This window comes from Jatropha curcas, chromosome 11 (assembly GCF_041381405.1).
Source record: "Jatropha curcas cultivar XTBG-Jc1 chromosome 11, XTBG_Jcur_1.0, whole genome shotgun sequence".
NCBI lineage: Eukaryota > Viridiplantae > Streptophyta > Magnoliopsida > Malpighiales > Euphorbiaceae > Jatropha > Jatropha curcas.
This window is the reverse complement of record NC_143161.1, coordinates 6,508,722-6,531,849: the sequence shown is the minus strand read 5'-3', so window position 1 is coordinate 6,531,849 and position 23,128 is coordinate 6,508,722. Positions and strand designations below refer to the sequence as shown.

At 31.0% G+C, this 23,128-nt stretch overlaps 5 protein-coding genes and 1 non-coding gene across 6 annotated transcripts; 4 read left to right on the top strand and 2 right to left on the bottom strand.

Annotated features, from left to right (window-relative positions):
* The first annotated feature begins 2,933 nt into the window (after positions 1-2,933).
* Positions 2,934-4,059, top strand: LOC105634531 (uncharacterized). Its single transcript, XM_012217399.4, has one exon. It carries the CDS (start codon positions 3,090-3,092, stop codon positions 3,831-3,833), a length of 744 nt encoding a protein of 247 aa, XP_012072789.1. The 5' UTR covers positions 2,934-3,089; the 3' UTR covers positions 3,834-4,059.
* A 2,776-nt stretch (positions 4,060-6,835) lies between these two features.
* On the bottom strand, positions 6,836-8,904 carry LOC105633508 (pectate lyase). Its single transcript, XM_012216112.4, has 4 exons — positions 8,733-8,904; positions 7,837-8,577; positions 7,537-7,675; positions 6,836-7,215 (listed from the first exon to the last, which is right to left on the bottom strand). Exons 1-4 carry the CDS (start codon positions 8,846-8,848, stop codon positions 6,994-6,996), a joined length of 1,218 nt encoding a protein of 405 aa, XP_012071502.1. The 5' UTR covers positions 8,849-8,904; the 3' UTR covers positions 6,836-6,993.
* A 3,014-nt stretch (positions 8,905-11,918) lies between these two features.
* Positions 11,919-11,990, top strand: TRNAP-AGG (transfer RNA proline (anticodon AGG)). Its single transcript has one exon. It is a non-coding gene; the product is annotated as a tRNA-Pro (tRNA).
* Positions 11,991-13,402: 1,412 nt separating this feature from the next.
* On the top strand, positions 13,403-15,595 carry LOC105633500 (uncharacterized). Its single transcript, XM_012216101.4, has 3 exons — positions 13,403-14,271; positions 15,000-15,212; positions 15,322-15,595. The coding sequence occupies exons 1-3, from the start codon at positions 13,495-13,497 to the stop codon at positions 15,349-15,351; spliced, it is 1,020 nt and encodes a 339-aa protein (XP_012071491.1). The 5' UTR covers positions 13,403-13,494; the 3' UTR covers positions 15,352-15,595.
* Positions 15,596-18,035: 2,440 nt separating this feature from the next.
* Positions 18,036-18,796, top strand: LOC105633490 (17.8 kDa class I heat shock protein). Its single transcript, XM_012216088.4, has one exon. The coding sequence runs from the start codon at positions 18,293-18,295 to the stop codon at positions 18,683-18,685; it is 393 nt and encodes a 130-aa protein (XP_012071478.1). The 5' UTR covers positions 18,036-18,292; the 3' UTR covers positions 18,686-18,796.
* A 978-nt stretch (positions 18,797-19,774) lies between these two features.
* LOC105633480 (Ubiquitin-like superfamily protein) lies at positions 19,775-20,888 on the bottom strand. The gene is made up of 2 exons (XM_012216079.4): positions 20,498-20,888; positions 19,775-20,239 (listed from the first exon to the last, which is right to left on the bottom strand). Exons 1-2 carry the CDS (start codon positions 20,754-20,756, stop codon positions 20,034-20,036), a joined length of 465 nt encoding a protein of 154 aa, XP_012071469.1. The 5' UTR covers positions 20,757-20,888; the 3' UTR covers positions 19,775-20,033.
* Positions 20,889-23,128: the final 2,240 nt, after the last annotated feature.

Sequence of the window (23,128 nt, the reverse complement as noted above, 5' to 3'; positions counted from 1 at the left end):
TAATAAACAAGTTCGCAAATGAAACTAGCAAATTCAAAGTCTAGCAATATGACTAAAATACTTACATTTTTAAGTTATCTAAGTCAGCCCTATATCCTTCTCAAAAAGAAACATCTAGCCCTATATAAAATCACAAAATACTAAAAAAAAAAAAAATCAGCCCCATTCAAAATACAAAATATCAAATCTTATGTTTATCCCATATGTAATTTGTGTTATTGCTTTTAAAAGCTTATTTCTAGATAGATTTGTATAAATATCTCATGGTAAAAGAGAAAAACAAGAACAAATTAATCATGTCAATGGTTTTACTTTTATATTTTGTACAAAAAGCAGATTCCTTTTAACGTGTTTTGCTTATCAAGTTTGATATTTGTAGCTAATCTTATTTACAATATCAAATCTTAAATTTGGAATCCTATTATGAAAATCAAACTTTGAATAATTTTAGTAGCAGAAAAATTAATAAACCATTCTCAATATATAACAATTATATGCAAATAATCTCATTATCAGTATTTCTAGACAATCTTAATCATTATTAACAAACCAAACTTTGATTTAACAAACCAAACATATCACATTTCACTTAACAAACCATGAATTGGCTTATATTCACCATAATTTGTCTTTTATATATATATATAAAAGACAATACGTTTCACTCGAGTTTGAGAGAACTTTTGTTTGTATGATTAAAATGCAAGCCTAAGCTAAAACGACCTTTTTTTTTTTTTTTTTTGGATTTATTTAAACCTTCTACATCAAAACTACGCATTTTGATGGTAAATTAATTATTTTTTGTTATTATTATTATTAAAGTTGTTATTATTATTATTATTATTATTATTAGTTATTAATTAAAATGCTATAATGCCATTTCAATTTTATAGTAATTGTAAGAACAAAATATTAGGTAAGGCATTAAGTTTAACATTTTTTATTAGAGAATATATTTAATAGGCTATAATTATATACTAATATATATGATGATACTAATAAAAAAATAAAAAATGTTTAACTAAGATCCAATTATAATTACGTTTATAAGCTCATCGGCAATATTTTATATGAGTCATATTCTAATTTATTAAAAGAATATTTAGATTTCATATTTCACATGAGTCATATTTTAAATTAAGATCTAATTATATTTATCATTAGAAGTTTACTAGTGATATTGATGAGTAGCTTTAAAAATTTTTAATTATAACATTCTTAGCATTTTATTCAATTAATAACTTTTTATTTTTAATAAATTTCATAATTACCAAACTATAAAAAATTCAATTAAATTATTAAGACATGACATGAATACGATATATATAATTTTGTTTAATATATTTTATGAAAAAAACTAAATTCAATTTATTAATATATTATAATTTAATGTATGTGATTTTATTAAAATTTAATTGTGCATTAGATATATTATCCAATAATATTGTATTTATTAATAAATGTTTAAAGTATAAATTGATATAGTTATCAATATATATATTTGTATATTTTTTACACAAAAATATAAAGTGCTTAGTGATAAAGTAACTTAATTAATATACGAAAGTTAATGGTTCGATGCTGCCGATCATCATAAAAAATTTGCTTTGAATCATATAGACAATGGGGTGGATATGGACAATTAGGTGGATAGTGGTTACTCGACCTTTTGAATTCGTACTAAATCTGGTCGAGTTCCTGCCGAGTCGGGTTAAATTGCTAAGTATAGTTGTGACGAATTTGTACCCCTTTAATTTTGACGAAGCCTCCAGTCAAATTAGACCATAAATAGTTTTCATTTTGCACAATCCAATAAATTTTTTAAATAAGTTATTTTTCAAAATACAATTTGAACCATAAATAAATTTTATATATTAATTTTTTATTTATTAAATCAGTGTTTAAACTAATTAATCAATTTTGGAGATTAATTAAAAATATCATTACAATCTCTCCACTAAAAAAAAAAGTTATCATTAATTATTGAATATCATTGAATATATTTCATTGAATATCATTGAATAAAAATTCGTTGACAATATATTTCATTTTTTCTTAAAATAGAATAAAATAAAATCACAAAATGGAAGTTCCATGTTTTTTTTTCTGAAAAAAAAGTTATCTTAATCATAAATATCACAATTACTGTGTGTAAATGAAGTCTATTGTGATAACTCAAACAAAATAAAAATTAAAAGTTTAGCATCTAATTAATTAAGATTAAAATTAGGTTAAGATGTTATCTATTTTCCTATCCAATTAATTACAACTAGTATTATTAATCCAACTCGGACATTGATCTGGCTAAATAATGAATGGATGGATTATTGGTTTAACCGGTAGGTTAATAATTTAATTAGTGAATCATGAAAATATTAATAATTATAATTTTAAAATAACTATAACATAATTAAAAATATCAGAAAATCAATCCAAATCAACAAAGTTGTGTAGGTTAATTGGTTTAACTATAGGTAAGTCGGTTCAATCTAGTTCTCTTTCTTAAATGTTTCTAAAACAAAATCAACTCGATTTTGAAAGTGATGAAAATTTCACGGTGGATCGGGATGAGAATGAATCTGAGAGCATCACAGAACTTTGTGGATATGCAAATTCACTGGTACTCTGGGTTGACCCAGCGGATTAGACGGACTTCTATATCTACCATTACAACCACTAGAAGAACTAGAATTCTTCTAAAAGAAATTACAACCACTAATCTTTTTTAAGTTATGTAACATAATTAATTAACTACCCAATAAACTCGGTCAAGCAATAGCCTTAAACTCTCACATTTCCAACAAAAATACCAAAAATACAAGTAAAAAAAAAAAAATAGAAAATGTCTTTTTTTTCTCCATTCATTTCCTTAACTTCCTTCTCCTTCTCTTACCCTATATAATCCGTTTCCCTCTCCTCTCCTTACCTCATTCTATAGTTGCGCAGTGTTTCTGTATATTTTCTACAGAGATACACTGCATCGTTTCTTATAGAATCCCAAAAAAAAAAAAAAGAAAAAAAAAAAGAAAAAATCATAAAAGTAATCAAAACCAAAAAGAAAATATATCCATAACCCTAAAAAAACCATAATGGCACGTCAAGTTCTTGTTCTTGCTCTTATCTTTATTGCCATTGCCGGTGCTTTCGCTGCCAAGGCACCTGCCGCCACTCCAGATGATGCTCCGTCAGGAAAGGGTGACTCTGAGGCTCCATCAGGAAAGGGAAAGGGTGACTCTGAGGCTCCGTCAGGAAAGGGTGACTCTGAGGCTGCATCAGGAAAGGGTGACTCTGAGGCTCCATCAGGAAAGGGAAAGGGTGACTCTGAAGCTCCGTCAGGAAAGGGTGACTCTGAGGCTCCGTCTGGAAAAGGTGATTCTGATGCTCCGTCAAAGTCTCCTAAGGCTTCAGCTTCGTCTCCTGACAGTAAAGAAAGTGAAGCCCCTTCCAGTGAAGCTGCTGATGCTGAAGCTCCCGCAAGTAAAAAAACTCCGGCCGGTAAAGCTCCAGAATCTTCTGATGGAGCTCCCACAGCTGAATCTCCAGAGGACTCATCTGAGGGTCCTTCCTCCGGTCCTACTTCTTCCGAAGGCCCATCTCCAGCTAGTGAAGAGAGTAGCTCCAGTCCTGCAGGATCACCTGAGGAGGAAATCTCTTCTCCTCCTTCTCCAGCCAGCGAGAGCTCTCCCGCTGATGCTGACAGCCCAACAGCAACTGCTGATGGTCCGGTTAGTGATACTCCTGCTGATGCTCCGGCCTCCGATAGCGGCGCTGCTACCATCAAATTATCCACTTTTGCTGGCATTGCTGCTGGTTTCTTGTTCTTGTCCTTTTAAATTAAGTCTTATATATGTAATCCGACCATCCAAAGCGGTTGAATATCCATAAGATTGGCTTGCGTGTTTGTTATAATTAATATGTTTACTGTTATTTACCTATAGGGTGCAATTTCTGAAAATTCTTTGTTTATTTTATTTGATTTCAATTGTTTTTCTCTGTAATTCATACATTTATTAATTTGTGCTTTCTGATCAATAAGCAATAACACTAAATATTAATTGATATTATTTGAATTATTATGTTTATAACACCTAATTTCATCCTTGTTAACATTTCAATTTTTACTTTCCAAATGATTATTATCATTAACCATGCACATAAATTTGATCAACAAATACAATCCATTGTTATACATCCAAGCACTAACCTAAAAAATAAAACAATAAAAACGTGGTGAATGGCGAAATTGCCCCCCCCCCCCCCCCCCCCCCCCCTTTTTTTGAGTAGGCTTGACAAAATAATTAAGGCCGAAAGCCTAACAGGCTCATCTCATAGGCAGGCCTCAATGTCTAAGCCCAAATTCACCCTTACATAAAAAATCTTAAAGCCCGAACCCAAGCCAGGACAGCCCAGTTTTACTATATATATATTTTTATCTTTATTCTAAAACTTATTTAAGTTAAAGCTTTATTATACATAAAAAGTCACAAGATACTATATAATACATCATAGATTAAGGGTTTCACTTGTCTCGAACTAGTGTATGGACTCACTCATGGATAGTAATGGAAATTTTTTTTTTTTTTTATTAAAACAGTGTATTTCTGACTATATAGTGGAAAAAAAATGATAAAGTAAAAATAATTTTTAAAAAATTTTTATTTTTATTAATTTAATCCATAAATGGAGTCTGTCTAGATAAGTTTGATCTATAAACTTTAAGCCAAGCAGTTTGATTCTTTTGGAGGTGCTTGGCTGCAACTTATCCACCCCTATATTATATATCCATGACCTTCCAAGAATTACCAAAAAGAAAAAGGAATATAAAATGATTTCTTGGGCATGAAAATTGGTCTATTTGATAATGAAGGTGTTTCTTTTTTATCCTGAGGTTTTTTGATGTCAGTCAATCAGTCAGTCTTTTGGTGCAGGGGATTTTATAAACGGTCTGAGTATATGGATGGCATCCATGTCTTTCACATGCCTTGTGTCTGCCCATCTTTGATTTATCTGGTTCTCTTTTTGTTCCTGTTAATAATATTATCTCTTTCTCTATAAAATGCAGAATATTTCAATGATTAAAATGTCAAACTTGATATGTTTTACACATTATCTTTTTACGCTTTCATTGTCTTTTTACTTTTAAAACTATCAATGTTCATATCTATTTATTGCAAATTTAAACTCTAATCCATAAAGTCTGTATTTAGTAATAATTTTTTAAAAAAATTTTAATGTTCGCTATTTTTTATTTTATGTATTCGGTAACATAACATTTGAATTAACTTTTAGAGATTAAAATAGATTTTATAAAAATTTTACCCTGAAATATTTATCTTTTAATATTTTATAAAATATTGTCCAAAAAGTTATTAGCTACTCAATCAGTCAATTAACCGCTAACAAAACAAATAATTTCCGCTGCTATATCCAAAAGTAATTAACCAAAAGAAAAAAGATCCAAACTGCAATTATTTAAGTAACCAATTTTGACTTGAAGCTGATGAAATGATGGAATGCGTTAATCTGCTTTGTACGAGCACAGTATTATGATGGATTGCTATACCCGTAATTAAAAGTTGTTAAAGGCTTAAACACAGTCGGGTGTAGGCCCCATTTTCCAGGTGTTTCTCCACAATTGACGGAGGAAAGCATATATAATTAGTATGAGGTAGTGGTGTGCGTGGTGGGGTTAGCTTCTTGTTGCATTTTTCACATCCCAACATTAAGTCAACAATGGCAAGTTGTTCCAAATCCAGGGAATTTTTGGCTCTTGGAGCTGTCATTTCTGCTCCTTTCCACATTTGTCTATCCTTACAAGTCTTTGATAATGACTTTGACACCTCCTTTTCTAATTATTACTCTAATTAGAAGCTAATTATATGGTGTTGCTAATCTTGGTTTAAGTTAAATAATTTTATTTTGATTGGACAATCTATCAATAGTTAATTATAGAGCAATGCATGAATGGGTACAGTAATTCATAGTTAAATATTGATAATGAATTACAAAAATTGTACGAAAATAAGTATGCCTATGCTCTTAGATTACCCACTTGTTTAAGTAATAATTTTTAACGTAGTGTTTAGTGAAGATCAAAATATATTCATTATTATTTATATTATTCGTCAGTGTAATGTTAATATAAATGTTTACAAGTTGAGAAAATAGATAATAAAATGTCACATGCATGCGACGATCAATTAATTAATAACTATTAAAATAAATAATATTATCGAATAAGACCTAGAATTGTATTATATACGATAAGTTACATTAATAATATATGTATTTCTTTATGTGAAATGACGGATAAACTTGTTATCATATAACTTCAATTTTATAATAGTTAATTTATGGTGGATGGATCTGCAGCATTTCACATGCTAACTGAAAAGCTAATTGTTGTGCGGATTGATTAATTATTTGATTTTGATTATATGTTATGTCCTTGCCCTTTAAGTGTTCAGGTTTTTATGAGTTCTTCTGGACTAAGTGAGTGGATTAGCCATAAATTTTGCTTGTAGTTGCTTTGTTTTTTCATCCCTTTAGTCACCATACCTCATTATAGCTAATTAATTAAGTTTTAATAACTTTTAAAACTTAAAAACCAACAATTCTGCTCTTGCTTTTTTTTTTTTTAAACCACGGTATCCGGAACTCGTTACTAGGGATTGCCTAATTCGGCTTGGGTCTTAGTCACAATTAAGGCTTCTTGTCCCTTTCTGCAAATGCGTTTAGTAAATATCGAACCCGAGAGCTTCCACATGTCCAACATGCGTTATCAACCAAGCCACAATCCGTAGATACTTCTGCCATTTTTTTAACAGAGGTCCAGTTCAAAAAAACTTTTTTCTTGTCAACAAATAAGATACACAAAAAAACTTCTAGTACACACTATATGAGTGACCAGTTAAGGCCTATTTCTCATTTTTGTGCCCTCTTTTTATAATTTCTATTGCTAGTACTCATACAAAGTTACCAATTTTCACTAGACTAGCAACGAGAACCCCTCCTGCAGCTAAGTGCACCAGCAGTTCTAGTCATTGAATCCACAAGTGTAGATGGTCTTGCACTCAAGCTAAAAGCCCTGCCATAGCTTGATGAAGCTCCAGCCCCTGATCGCCGGAAGAAGGCACCATTCAAAAATAAATCTCCCTCAGACCTCCAGTTCCAGTGCATCCACTCACTCTCCGGTGCATGCTCATGTTTAGTCACCTACAAGTTTTATATACTTTTTGTATTTAGTGGTACAATTTGTGTTGTATAATTAATACATAACGATCTATAAACCAAATTAATAAAATTACTTTTATTCTAATTATGGTATTTATGACCGAAAAAAAGGAAAACTAACAATTATTTTTATTAGTTTGTGATATGGATAGGTCCCAAAAGTATAGTGATTCTAAAATTAATATTATAAAATCTTATCCTAATTAATATTTTAAAATTACAAGTATAACCCTAATTGATGTATTAATTAATAATAAAGTAAGATGATTTGACAATCAAGATTTTCTTAATGTGTGAACTTACCTCTTTCTTTGACCTGTCATTAGGTGCAAGAAATCTATTCCCTTGGCTATTTATTGTAGGTGAAGCACTCCCACCAATGGCATACATTTCCCAGTGAGTATAGTCATTGTTCACCACATGAAAATATCCATGTCTACACCTGAAATTTTGATGAAGATAAACAAATCAAAACCCTTTGAAAAAAAGCTCTTCAAACCCGTTAATGCATGTATATAATTATGGATAGCCATTAGCAATACGCCAATAACTCAGCAGTGGAGTGTCTGCCTCGAAATAGCAAGAAATAAAAAGTTCTATTACCTTGGCATTCTCTGGACAAGCCCTTCTCCAAAATGATTAAAGGCAATTGTAATTTGCATATTCTTGTCTTGAGTATAAGAGTCACTATGGCCCAAAAGCATGACCTTGTCATGATGGGTCATGAAGTTGCTAGAGATGGTAATGGCTGTAGAGCCATGGATGGCATCGATGAGACCATCTTGACAATTGGACAACGAACAATGATCCACCCAAATATGCTTACTAGAAAAAATGGAAATCCCATCACCATCCGATTGAGTCCACCACCCAGAGTGGTGTGGAGAGTCTCTTATATTACCATTCCCTCCTCTCTTACAATCATGTATGTGCAGACCATGGATAATAATATTCGTAGCATAATGAATAGTAATGCAAGGTCCTCCTGCAATATGAACACTAGCCCCTCTACCATCGATAGTCTTGTAAGAGTTCATGACTAGTTCTTGTTTAAGCCGGATTACCATGTCTCTTTGAAAAATAATCCATAAAGGTTCATCTTGAATCACTGCATGCCTTAAAGTCCCTGGCTTGGGATTCACAGCATCCTCATCGCTTGTATCAGTAACCACATAAATTCTACCATTTCTTCCCCCTATAGCATTCTTGCCAAACCCAATAGCACAATCAGCTAATCTCTGCCGATTCCTTTCCCAGCTGGGGTCACAGCGCCAGCAATCATCGATGGGGTTGCCTGTTCCACACGATAAGTAGGCAAGGCTTCTCCTTGATTCATTAATGCTTCTACACAAACAAAATCCGACAGATATTTAAAACACTTTGTAACCTTACTATAAGTTCGAAAAAGTTACAAAATGAACTTTTTTTTTTATCGAGCTTCTAAGAGCTCATGAACGGCCGAGTCATTTAATTGTAGCCCTACTTAACAAAGTACGTACCTGTGTACCTCTTGTACAACCAGCTCAGGATCTTGAACCGGAGAAGAGAAAACAAAAGGTGGAGCTAGTGTGGAGAAGAAGAAGAGGAAAAGGATTGGAAGAGCAGACATTTGCATTTTCTTCTTCTTCTTCTTCTCTTTGATAGGTCAGGTTTGGCAGTGAATGGGGGTATTAAAGGAGTGAAAAGCCGGGAGTAAAGGCGTGATTAATATAAGGAGGTGGGGTCGAAGCTAATGGATCGTAATTTCAGGTATTGGTTTGGTCTTCATTTTTTGTTGGTAGTTTTAAACCGTTGTCAGGCAAGGAGGATAAAGGAATCCCAATAACAAGTCAATCTTTTTTGACTAAAAGGTTTATCGTGTTCTCATGCATACTAATTTTTAAGATCCCATTCATTAATACATTATCGAAAATTTTAATCCTTAATTTTTTTTTCTAACTTTTAAAAAAATTACATTAATAGAAAGACTTACACACACCACATTGGATATATGGACTCATGTATATACTAAATAAAAAATGATATCCTTTCAAATATTTTATTCTCATATTCTCTTTTTCATCTCTCTCTCTCTCTCTATATATATATATGTTTTTCCATATGAACTTTTTATAAAAAAATAATAGTAATTCACTTGACTAATGTTGCATTAATTTTCCTTTACACCATTTGATTTTCTGTGATTAAGGATTTGCATGCCTTATTTCTTTAATTAATTTATACTTTAACGAAAAAGATATTTAAAATCTTTGCTACTATTTATATTTAATGAAAATTAATTATTTCCCATCAGATTTTATTATCCTTTTATAATTATTAATTAAATCGAGACCGAAAATAACTTTAAAGTATTAAATTCTTTTAATTTGAAATAATTTTATTATCATTTTATATTTTTAATTAACTCATAGGTAATTATGTGAAATATTCTAATAATAAGTTTATATTAATAAGATATCAATTTATATTAATTATTGTATTTATTAAAATAATCCATATCAAATATCAATGTCTATTGATGTCTATGTGGTAAGTAAAAGCAAATAGGTTGTTTTACATGTATATTTATTATTTTCAAGTAAGGATTAATTACATGTTTAAAATTAATTATATATTTATGAAAAATATAATTATTTAAAACTGTATAAATGTTAAAATCCTAAAATTGAACGCAATATATTTGACTATTATTACTTAATTTATATGTAATAATATATCCTTCTTGTAATTTATTCGAATATAACTTTATTTTATCCTATCTTATATTATTTTAAGATAAATCAATTAATTTTATCTGTGAATGTTCTAAGTTACAAGTATTTTTTTTATCATTTAAAAGTACAACACATTGCATTTTATTATTTTTGATAAAATAGGGTATGTTGATAAAATAGAATTTTCACATTAAATTGTTTGGTTGGAAGATAATATTTATGGATTTAAAGCATTGATGTTGGAAAATAGAAAATCCGGTTGAATCAATTTAACCTTAATCCATCATGATACCAGTTCGATTGCTGATTTAATACTGACAATATTGATTTAAAGAATTTTTTTGAAAATGACGAAGTAGAGAAATAACACCTCCTCCTCCCCCAAAATAATGGAACTAACGGTCATAATGAAATTTATTAATTTTATAGATTTTTAAATTAATATTATCAACCAAATAAAGGAATATGGTAAAGAATTTTCCATTAATCCAAACGACAATTTCACGTGAAGGAAAACTTGCCAATTTTTCCCTCGCATCAGTTTTGAGAAAAACTGCGTTTCTGTCGTTTCAGTCATAAGTCATAACGATTGGGCCAACGTAGTCCAATAGACTTGGAAATAAAGGCCCAAAGCCCAACAAAAAAATTATTTAGATGAGAACATTAAGGCATTAATTTATTGTTTTAAATGAAAACATTCCGTATCCAGTTTTTCATTCCCCTTTGATAATATATTTGTTTTCTCTCAGCACGTACAGGCACTTCTCAATCTCAAAGTTCAAAAATGGCGATGCCAAAGAATAATGAGAGCAAAACTTCCATTAGTCAGAAAGACAATTCCAAGTCGAAATCTGCAACCACCTGGTTCAAATCGATGGTGCAAAAATTCATAGGAAGGAGATGCAAGAAACGCAGACATCATTATTCCAGCGATTTTAGGTACGATCCAAAGAGTTACTCCTTAAATTTCGAGAATGATGATAACCAAGATAGTGACTTGGTGTCGACTAGTTCCATTGCAAGGCTTCCTCCTTCCCCGTAAGCTGAAGCTATAACACCTTTAACAATATTGTCACTGACCAAGAAACAACTATGGATAATAAGGGCATCTCTATAAATCATCCTGTCATAACAAATTTTATTTATTTATTTTTTGTGTAAATCATCGGTATCCGGATTCTATTACCAGAGACCGCATGTAGCTCGAGGCGTAGTCACAGTTAAGATTTATCACTTCTCTCTGCAGGTGCATTTAATAAGGATCGAATCTAAGAATTCTTCCCATATGTTTAAACTACGGTGCAAATTAAATCACAACTCGTAGATTCATAAATTATTTTACTTACTGATAACATAACTAACTCTTTAAATAAACATTATTATGCATACAAGAGGTTCATGGATAATATTGAGGTCAGTTTTTGTTGTTATTTTTATTTTTAAATTAAATAGTTTTTTTAATTATAATAATGCAAATCAAGCTTCCCCATTAAAACTAGCACCATGAAGCACATGAGTATTTTGGCTCTCACGTAATCATAACGTATATACCGAATCTACCAGCACCACCGACACCCTTGACATTGTCCAGTCAATGAAGAATGGCCAATCCCCATTGATTGATTACATGGGCCCACAAGCGTCTACTTGATGACGTGTATCTTAATTCTTTGTTTTTTTTCTCTAGATTTCTTGAACTCTAATGGAGGAGCATTCTCAAGTTATAAAAATAGATCAAAACATATGCTACTCTTCAATTGCAAAAGGACAAGAATTATTATTAGGTTAAGGTTAATTAGTATAGCATTGGACAATTTATTTCTAATGAAGTTGAAAACCTCAAGTTGCTCCAATCCCTTTTTATTTAAGAATTTTTAAGGTACCAAAAACAGAATAAAGCACATGTACATCTTGAAATTTCAATAAAATAGAAAATTTTTAATTAAACTGAAAAAGAGACTCAAAACAACAGGGCATTTGGTCTAGTGGTATGATTCTCGCTTAGGGTGCGAGAGGTCCCGAGTTCAATTCTCGGAATGCCCCTTTAACTATAGCAAAAAGGTTTTTTATTCTGTGACGCAATCATGATGTATATGTATTTTAATATTGTTGATCGTAAATTATAATATTAGTAGCTGCCAAAGGGAAGAAGCATCTTGAAAATATCAAAAAAAAAAGTTTGAAAAGTAGTACTTTGCACAAGTAAGCAAAAAGGCCAAAAAAGTGCTCCTCAAGTAGGACCTACAGTACACGTAAACTTACAAAAAAAAGAAAAGTGAAAATATAGAAGTACTTTTTGTGATGTGGGACCTATCCAATTGGCAGTGTCCTTCACTTTCTTGTGTAAGTCAGTGCTACTTGGCCATGTGTCTATCTCTGCCCTTTTTTCTTGGCTTGTCCATATCTCGAAAGGGTCTGAACATTTAATCACACTAGCAGCAGGAATGATCCTAATATGGGACTTGAAGGATAAGCCTTTGGATTGGGTTATTGACCCTTTCATACCTTTCATAATGAGTTCTTCTTTATTTTTTTGATATTTTTAGCTAATTTACCAATCATACACCTAATTCTTGAGAATTTCTTCAGTTAACTTGGAAATATTGTTGGCAGCCAAGCCTGTCAATCTCATGATGTTAGGTTTAATGTAATCCAGGGAAATGTAAGCCAACAGGATTTAGATATACAGCCGTCTTATGGTCTGTTAGAAAAATTATATTTTTTGGTAACTTAGTATCTGTTTTAGTAATTTTTTATAAAATGTTAAAAAATTAAATATTATAAAATTAGCCTTTTATTTGACTAATCAAAACACTAAAAACTGTTATGAAATACAACTTTAATTCTCAATTTAAATAAAAATTTAGATAATTAAAAAATTAAAAATATTAATTTAATATTTAGTGGTGTTAATTAAAAGTAATACTCAGAAAATATTTGCTTACGGGAGAATACACAATAGTATAGCCATCTCATAATATTTATTAAATTTATGATAATTTTTCATACTTAATTAATATGCGATTATTATTTAAAAATATAACTCCTTTACTATATATATATATATATATATATATATATATATTAGACACAGTTGACCATAATTTTGTGCAGAGATGCAGAAAAGACCCTACGCCAAAAGTAAAATTCCCATGCCTTAAAAAAGGGTTATTTTGCAGCATGAGCAGGATAAGAAACACTGTATACCCATCACGTGATTTGCATTAAAATCCAAGGGCATAATAATAATGATAAATAAATAATATAATATTACATATTTACCCTCCAATATACAAACCCCATCATCTGGAAATCTCAGATATCAGCTCTATCCACTCCCTCACCCAATCTCTTTCTTCCACGTGTCGATAGTCCAACCCCATCACCATCGTCTCCTATTTTGATCCCCATTACCAGTTTGCCAACATTATTTCTCCAAGTGAATCAATCTCTTCCTGTTTTTTTTTTTTTTTTGAGAGTGGAAAGAGAAAAAAAAAAAAACAGATAAAAGCCAACAAAAGAAAACAAGGAAAAGAAAGAGTGAAATATGTGCAACAAGAATAGCCCCATTAAGCGAAGAAAAGCGCCACCACCTCCGAAACCAGCTAGAAAATCAAGAACCAGAACAAGAAAACCTAAATATCTTTCTTTAAAGCTTCAACTCTCATCTCCTCTTTCCAAGAAAACACAAAAACCTACCATCTCAATGCCTCTTAAACAACAGCTTAATCTTTTTCCTCTCCATCCAGAAAATCTCGTTCAAGAACATAATAATAACAACATTAAAGAAATTACCAACGACGATCAAGTCTCCGATCACGTAGCTTTTCTTTTCGAGACCGCAGCTGACTCCTCCACCTCCCTCAACGGCATTCTTGATTCCACAGCCACCACAACAACAACAACAACAACCACGACAGAGGAGGATGGGAGTGCTCCCCCGCGGCTTCCGCTTTCGCCGTCGCTGACTTATGTGTATATAGGGAAAGAGAGCGAAGACAGATGCGGTGACGTCAGCTCATCGCTGGTAAAGACGGCGATGAAATGTAAAGAAAGGGATGCAAGTGAAGAGAGATGGGTGTGTTACTGGGAATTGGTGGAGAAGAAATTAGTAGAGCAAGAGGAAGTGAGTAGTTGTTGTTATGCTGCTGCTGATGCTTTGGAGAAGATGGTGCAGACGCAGGCAAAAGGAGATGATAAGATTGGATTGGTGGGTTTAAAGCTTGATTATCAACAGATCTTGAATGCTTGGTCTGATAAGGGCCCACTTTATATAAAAGGAGATTCCCCACAAATTGTTCCTGATGTTCTTCATGCTCACACTGTAATGTTCTTCCTTTAATCTATCTATTTTTTACTTTTTAATTAAACACATGTTCTTCTATTCAATAATTAATTTTAACACATGTTTTGTTTAGTCCGGTGAACTAGGAAACATGAGTATAAGGAATTAATGATTTGATTAATTAAATAATAAGCAGTTCAAAACACACGCGCCGCTAAGTTAGGAACGCGCCGCCATAGCACAAGAGAGATTGTGAGTGGCAATAATAGTGGGGGGCAGTGTGGAGGTAATTTATATGTTATTTTTGGGTTATTGTTGGAATCTTAGATAGACCTGCCCAAAGGGCCATGCACCTGCGCTTTTTACTTTTTGGGGGCCCATACGACCTTTTCGGTCAGCTGGGGTTGTGGCCCAGTTTGACAAGTTGCTCATGAAATTAATTAGTTTTTGTTTTATTCTGCATCCAAATAAAACCAATTATTAAATTAATAATAAATATGATGGAATATCATTTCTCATACACATTGGAAATTATTTATTTAGTGTATAATTGAAATATATAAGGTGGATTAAATTTTGAATTTTGGATTTTTATATTACAACATACATATTCAATTATTTGATTAGTAATTTAATTTTTCTTTTTTAATTTCACCTCGGTTAGATTTTAAACTCGAGATCTCTTAATTTTGGAGATACTTTGTTAAGCTTTTAGATTGGAGGACTATAATAGAAACGTTGAAAGTTTCTACATATGTTTTTGACAGGCTTCAATGGATGGCTGGGGAAATTTATGGAGAGTGCCAGAAATGGAAAGCATAAAAATGAAGGATAAAGGGGAAGAAAAGGAAGGGTGGAAACTAGGGCAAAGAGAGGCAAGTGTGTTAAGATATAAAGAGAAAAGGCAAAGTAGGCTTTTCGCTAAGAAAATTCGATATGAAGTTCGAAAACTTAACGCCGAGAAACGCCCTCGATTGAAGGTACATTATATTTCTTTCAATGCATATCAAATATAAATCTTAAAGTATACCGACTTTAGATAAGTCATTTTTATGAATTAATATATTTTCTTTATTTCTCTTTCGACAGGGTCGATTTGTGAAGAGAAATGGGGAATAGGCTAATGAACAAATATTGACTTATAGAGTGCTTAAATTAGTTCTTTAAAATTTCTTTTTTTTTTTTTTTATCCATTTTGCTTGTGTTTATATGGTAGAGGTTCCTATAAATGCTAAATCAGTTGGAGAACAAAATAAATGGGAATCCAAAAGAAAAGAATGTACAAAATTAAGCTGTAGTGGTGCAATTGAAGCGATGAGAAATATCATGTTTCCAATAATATATTTGATCAGACAGTTCTTCATGATTTCGCTCTTAACGAAACTCCTTGCAATTTTTTTGTTCGGCTTTAACCGATTAATTTGAATTCGGGTTATGCAGAAGCCCATTATCGAGGCCATCCAAACCCAGTTTCCATTTATTTTGTTCATGGAACAGTTAAGATTTGTTTTGCTAGAAAAATAATTAGAACCAGCCCATAGTCAATCTTTTGGTCTGGTTTGCTTCTTACATCTAAAGGGGGAAAAAATTGATTTTGGGCTTTCCTAAGAATATCTGTTTGTTTTTAGTGCCCAGCAAGTCAGAAATAATTCAACTTTAAGTATTTTAACCAGTACTTCACTTTTAATTTAATTCAACATCAAATTTAAAAAAAAAAATTTTTTTTTTGATTTTCTATATTTTGTAAAATAATGAAATTATCAAATTTGACAATCTTTTTGTAGTCGAATATATGTACTTTTTTTATTTGTAACCTGAAAATTTTAATATTATAAATAAATAATTAAATTTAATTATTTTTTAAATATCGAAAGAAAAGGTCGTACGTATCCTTACCGTTAGTCTATGCGTTAGTATGCAAAACCTTAATTATCTTCTAATATCACTTAAATATTTACATGCAGGTAATCTGCTACCAATTATTTAACCTAATCTTACTTATATACATAAAATTCATTTCTGTTAGAAGGAAAAGTTACCTCCATTTAACAGAGAAACGGATACCCGATGGCCGGCCTGGCAGTAGCTCCACCGGAAAGGCAAAGAGTTCCTATCCACTGGAAAATTTTCTATGATCTCTTGAGTCGTAGCGAAAAATTTCTGCTGACAGAAGAAAAGAGAGAACAAACCGGAGATACACAAGCCTTTCTTGGATATGTTCAATTGTGCTCTCTGTCTTCTGTCAACAAAAGCTCATTAATGATTAACACAACAACAAACTTTCATGGAAGCTGAGTTGCTGCAAAGCTTGAGGTTATAGGGTATAGCAAAGTGTAGCTAATTAATTAAAAGCTTGATGCTACCTTACATGACAATTAATTGTAAGTCTCCTCGAGTACATATATATACATGTGAAATCTGTAGTTGGGCAAGCTAGTACACACAGGGTGAGCAAACATCGGTTCGGATTAAACTGAACCAAGATGAAAAATGTAAACTGAAATTCTCAGAATTGAAATCGAACTGAAGTTGGTATTTGAACTGAACTAGTCAGTTTCATCGGTTTGGTTTTAAGACTAACCGAATAATTTCTGCGAAACTGAGCTGAACTAAGAGTAAGTTGGGGGTTCAAATTGATTGACTTGATAAATCTGAACTTTCCTTGAGCAGGCAGACCGAACCAAAATGGGTCGGTTCAGACATTGGTTTGCACACCCTACACACACATTTTCAATTTTTGAAATGGTGAAACTGAGTAAAATCATGTCAGAACCGAAATTGGCCAAAAATGAGCATGGCCGAATTAATTTTGGTTTCTTGCTTTTTGAACTCAGAACTGCTGGTTTAGCGATTTAAATCCAACGACTCACAAAACTGGCCGGACCTAAATGAAATATATAAATTTGGATGATTCTGAGGACAATCAACTTATTAATTAATTTGTTGAAAAAAAATCAAGAATACGGGAGAGCAGGATGGCATAGTGATATGCAGAGAAGGGAAAAAGATAGGAAGGTTAGTTGCTTCTGTCTATGTCACATTGATTGAGCAATTACAACTTTTTTTTTTTTTTTTTTTTTTTTTTGCATATATAGCACTATTGTACATGAGAATTTACTTATTTAAACATTATTCATAACTCCATCCATGAATCAAATTAATAAAAATAAAATTTTTATTGAAACGAGTGTGTTTCTAACCATACACTGAAAGAATACAAATAAAATTTTTTTGCTATTTAAAAAGAATATAAATTATATTTAAATGATTACATAGTTAAAAATTGAACTTGTCGTAAAGCATCACCCCTTTTCACTAGGATAGGAGATCATTTTCAAATGTTATTTTCTGTTTATTAATAAATATATAGCCTTTGCTATATAATCACTTTAAAATCCTATGAAACTATAGAACATAATTAATTAAACCATAAAAGTCTTAGATGTAATTTCTTTTTTAATTTAATTGAGCGATTGAGATATTTTTTAAATCAGTATAATTAAGTCATAAAATGACTCGGAGGGAATATTTTATATTAAGTACTGATTCATTAAAATTATATTTTCTTATGGAACAAATTCCAATAAACATCTATATTTAATTTAGAAATTACCATTAAGTTAAAAAAAAAAAAAAGAAAATTTATCCAAAATTATCATAAATAAAAGTCGAATTACTGTTTATATAGTTTGCTTTTCCAGTTATTTAACTATAAGCGAAAGTATTATTATGTAGACCCTTAAATTACTTTTGGTCATAACTAGAATTTGCTAGAACAAAGACGATCCAATTAATCAAATCTAGAAATTCCTTTGGTTCAATTATTGGTGGAATAGAAGAAAGTAGAAACTTTCTATATCTAAAGAAGGTAGTAGAACTATCTTATTCATTAATTAATTTCTTTTCCTAAAAATAATTACTGTCCCAAAAACAAGAAGATCCACGAAACCTCTACCTTCAAACCTTCCCTTTAAATACAATAAACCCTTCTCCATTTTCTCTGCTACAACACTGAGCTAACCTATCTTTGATCACAAGAACCAGAGACTAATCAATCACCATGTCCCTCATTAATGAAATTTTTGATCCTTTCCTTTCGATGATAAACAAATGCCCTGTCCTTAACACACCGACAGATTGGAAAGAAACCCAGGAAGCCCATGTCTTCCTGTTTGATCTTCCAGGCCTGAAGAAAGAGCAAGTTAACGTAGAGATTGATGAAGGAAATGTGCTTCAGATAAGTGGAGAAAGACCTGATGAAGATGGTGAAAATGATAAGTGGCATCGTATTGAGCGGTGCCGTGGCAAGTTTCTCAGAAGGTTTAAGCTGCCGGAAAATGTTAAGAGTGATCAAGTTAAGGCTTCCATGGAAAATGGAGTGCTTGTTGTGACTGTGCCTAAACAAGAAATCAAGAAATCACAGAAAAAGGAGATTGTGATTGAGGGAAATTAATGAAAGGTTTCAAAAATATGTGTATGTGTGTATGTGCATGAGCTTGCTCTTTGTAATGTATGATATATGTGCTTCATATAAATAAAGTTATGGGTGCTCTTTTTTTTTTCCTTTCTTAGGGGTTTTAAGTTTTTAAAAATTTTGTACGATATTGAGGTTGGATATTTTCTTTTCAAAAAAAAAAAAAAGATATTATGAAAAAAAAATAATTTGGAAGTGTTGTTTAATTATTTAAAATTTCTATGATCAGGATATGCAAAATTCACTTTAATAAAAAATTTTAAAGTTGTGTTTTCTTAAATATTAATTCAATTCGAAATACTAAAAAACCTTAATTAAGTTTACTTAATTTACATTTTATAAAAATTAATTTGTATTTCTTAAAAGTTGAATCACTCATTTCAACACCCGATTAGTAATTTTTTCATTAAAGAAACTTGACAGTTAGGCAATCAAATTATTATTAGAAGCTTAAACTTAAAGCAAATCTAAGTAGATGTAATCAAATCGAAGTCTATGAACGCAAACTTCATAGATCTTCCTTATAGCTTAAGCATTTCTATAAACGCATATTCATTAAACTGCCGACTCCTACTTTAATTATTATATTTTCCTTACTTTATGTATACATTTTCTAGATTTATAACACTAATTATGAATACCTATCTGCGCGGCTAGATATATAAATATAAATCCACTTTTATGCTTTTCAAAAAAAAAAAAAAAAAAAATACAACAGTCTAAATCTTTTGCTCTCTAAACATTGCGTACTTTCTCCCTATTTTAAAATTTGTAGATAAAAATATAGTTTTGATTTGTATTTTTTATAATTTTTTTAAATAATAATTTTCACATTTTCAACCATTCAATAAGTATTTAATTCATTTAATTTTATTAGCTAAAATGTTTAATATATACAATTTCATAAGTTGCAGTCAACAAATCAAAGTAAAAAATTGAGAATGGTGCGAAATTTTTTGTAAAAAATACACAAATTAATTTATATACTTGGCCTATAATCTTAGGACAAAAGATTATAACTCCATTTTAAAATGCAGTGTAATTAAATTCATTTTTAATATATGAATATACAATAGAAACAGAGGACACCCTGAAAATGCAATATACTCCATTTTTAATCATATTAGTACACTAATTTTTACAAGCTAGTACAGGAAGCAGCAATTTTACAAACAAAGAACACCCTGAAAATGACTAGGATATGCATCAGCTTAAGCATAATTAAATAGGTCAAACTGCCACAATAATACAATTCTGTTTTGTGGTTAGTAATAATTAATTAAAGGACAATATATAATTAAGATATATTCCTCTTAATTAATTAGTTTTATACACTTATAGTACGACAAGGAAGCAAGCCATGGAGTTTCCTCTCCTTGATGGCTGGATCTTCTAACAAGAACAACTTGTCTTTGTCCCTAACACCCACCATGTGCAAATATTCACTATCTTCTCTCTCTTTTCCTTTGAACAATAGCCTTTGCTCTCTTGGCTCCATTCCAGTTACCAGTGACAATATCATCTTCAATTCCCCTGAACATTTCAACAATTAAGGAGGTTAAGGTTTTGTTTGACAACAGCTTTTTAAGTAGATTTTAGCGTTTTGATCAGCTTTTTAAGTAGATTTTAGCGTTTTGATCGGTCAAAATGCTAAGCGTTATTTTTTTTTATAGAGTTCAGTAATATAGCTGTTAAACTGACTAATCAAAAATTAATTAATTATTCTACATGACTTTATAAAGATGAAAGGGTATATATATAAGGTTAATTAATTATAATAAGAAAACTTACCAAAAGTTGAAGTTGCTTCAATGGATATATCATGCCATTTAGATAGAGTTGAGACTCTAACAATAATAAACTCTCCAACACTATCTCCACTTTCTCTCTTTTGAACAAGCATACCACCAGGCCTAAGCTCCCATTTGATTTCACTAATATTTCCACAAGTGTCTTTCTCACTTCCTCCTTTAGCATTACTACTATTGTTACTATTGCCACCAAACTTGAAACTGCCTCTACAAAACTTCTTTGACCTCAATTTGATCATATTTGCCTCTCTTTGAAATAATTTAACTTGCTCACGAAACTCAAAGTGAAGGAGGAAGAGAAAGAGTTTGAGACTAGCTGGTTATATAGTAGCAAAGAGCAAGCAAAAGGACAAAAGAAGCTTATGAATAAAAAAATAAAGCCACACTTACTTCGAAGAAAGAAAGAAATACAAGACTCCATAGATATAATAGTAGAAAAGAAATCAAAAGAGATGATGACACATGGAGTATAGTATGGGCATAAATAGTTTCTTGTGCTGATTTTAGGGAAGGAGAGAGAGTGGCAAAGGCATGCACATGGGGGTGGGTGCATAGTAACACGCTTGCTTGATTAGCGGACCAAACACAATCACATCATGTGGTCGGCTGGTCTTTTTACTAAGAATGCATTATGCATTTGTAATATTTTTTAGTTCAAAGGTTTTTTTGAGTATATAATCATGTTAATTATGTTTTTTTAGGACAATTATATCTCAAAAGCTAGCCGTTTTGGAGAGTCTAAATTCATGTAAACCGCTCACATTGTAACCACATGATATTATTGAAAGAAGCCACAATTGGCTCTGATATAAATTATTATGACATTGGAAGAACCATACTTCAAAAGTTAGTCATTTAGATTGGAGAGTCTAAGTTCATATAAACTGCCCATATCGTAACCACTTGATGTCATTTGATAGCAACTAGAAGAAGCAATAGTTGGTTCTGACACTGATTGTTATGATATTCGTAGAACCATACCTCAAAATCTAGTCATTAAGGTTGGAGACCCTAAGTTCATATAAACCGACTACATCATAATCACCTGATGTCATTCGATTGTAACTGGAAGAAGTGATGATTGACTCTGATTATGATATTGGAAGAACCATATCTCAAAAGTTGGCCGTTAAAATTCGAAAACCCAAGTTCATGTAATTCCCACATTGAAATCTCATGCTTTCAATGTGAAATCTAAGATAAGTTCCATATGTCATCTTGCAATTAGGGTCCTAATAAGCTAAAACTATGTTGTGAAATTGTCAATTTTATGCTTTTGTTTAGAAACCCCAAATTGAAAAATAAAAGGGCAAACCAAAACAAGGCTAGTCCTTTTTTTTTTTTTCCCCTCGACATTGAGCTGCTTGCTAGCTAGGGTGTTCACAACAATGGTCAAATAGAATGAAAATTAGGATTTTTATAGTTTGGATTATTTTTAAAAATTAAAAAATTAACATGATTAATAATTTTTACTTTTAATTTTTTTTAAATTGCTAAACTAACTTTGATTCTTTTTCAGAAAACCCAAAAAGAATATAATTTTTCCGTTTGAAATATTCTCAAAATCAGATCAAATTGAATTTTTCTTTATTTATGAATCTTTGAAGATAATATGTCAATGTATAATCTACACATTTAATAACTTAAGTAAAGAAGTGAATTACCGTACACAAAATTTATATGCACTACCACTTTACTGCTAAAAAAATTCAAACTTGAACAATTTTCTCCTCTTTTAAAAATTTTTAATATAAAAAGAACTTACAGAGCATTTGATTCAAATGATTCATGCAGCTATATAGAAGTTTCTATAATTACATTTCTCTTGTTTTTCTTTTCTTTTCTTCGCTGCTCATGATTTGTGAGGTTGAGCAAAGCTTGTTTGGTTCCACTTTGGCCCCAACACCCATTTTCTTCCGCCGAAATAAAAGGATGGTTGGTTGGAAATTGGAATATATGTTAATTTGATTAAACAAAAGAGAAAAAGTTTTTTGTCTTACTTGCTAACATTGGCTTTTGAATTTAATTAGGTTTAGTTAGTTAGGTATGCTTCGTAGAGGTGGTTGGTTTAGTCCATAGGGTATCAAACCATGTGGAAGTCTTAGTAAAATAATAGTCTCTCATAAATCTGGACCATTTCTTCAAACCCAAAAACATTATCATGGTTCTATTTTTTTAATGAAGCGAAGAAATTCAATTCTATAAAATATTTAAATTTCATCCGTCAATTCTGTTGATACAAACTCATTCATTTAACACACTAATTGATTCAAGGCATGTCGATAAAATTAAATATTTTAATAGCGTTTTAATTGTTTGAGTAACTAGTAGCTGTTTTAGTAGCTTTTCATAAAACGCTAAAAGTTAAACATTATAGAGTTAACTTTTTATAAAACGTTATATTAATCTATAAAAATTAGTCCAAACGTTATATTGCCGAACAATATAAAAATCAGCGTTTAACATTTTGATTAGTCAAAAAAGCTAAAAATTACTTAACAAAACTATTACCGGAACATTAAAAAAGAAAGTGTTTGTGCATAATTATTCTTCAAAGTTTTCTAATAATGAATAGTAACCTAACTTTTCCAGGACAAAAGAAAGCTCTTTT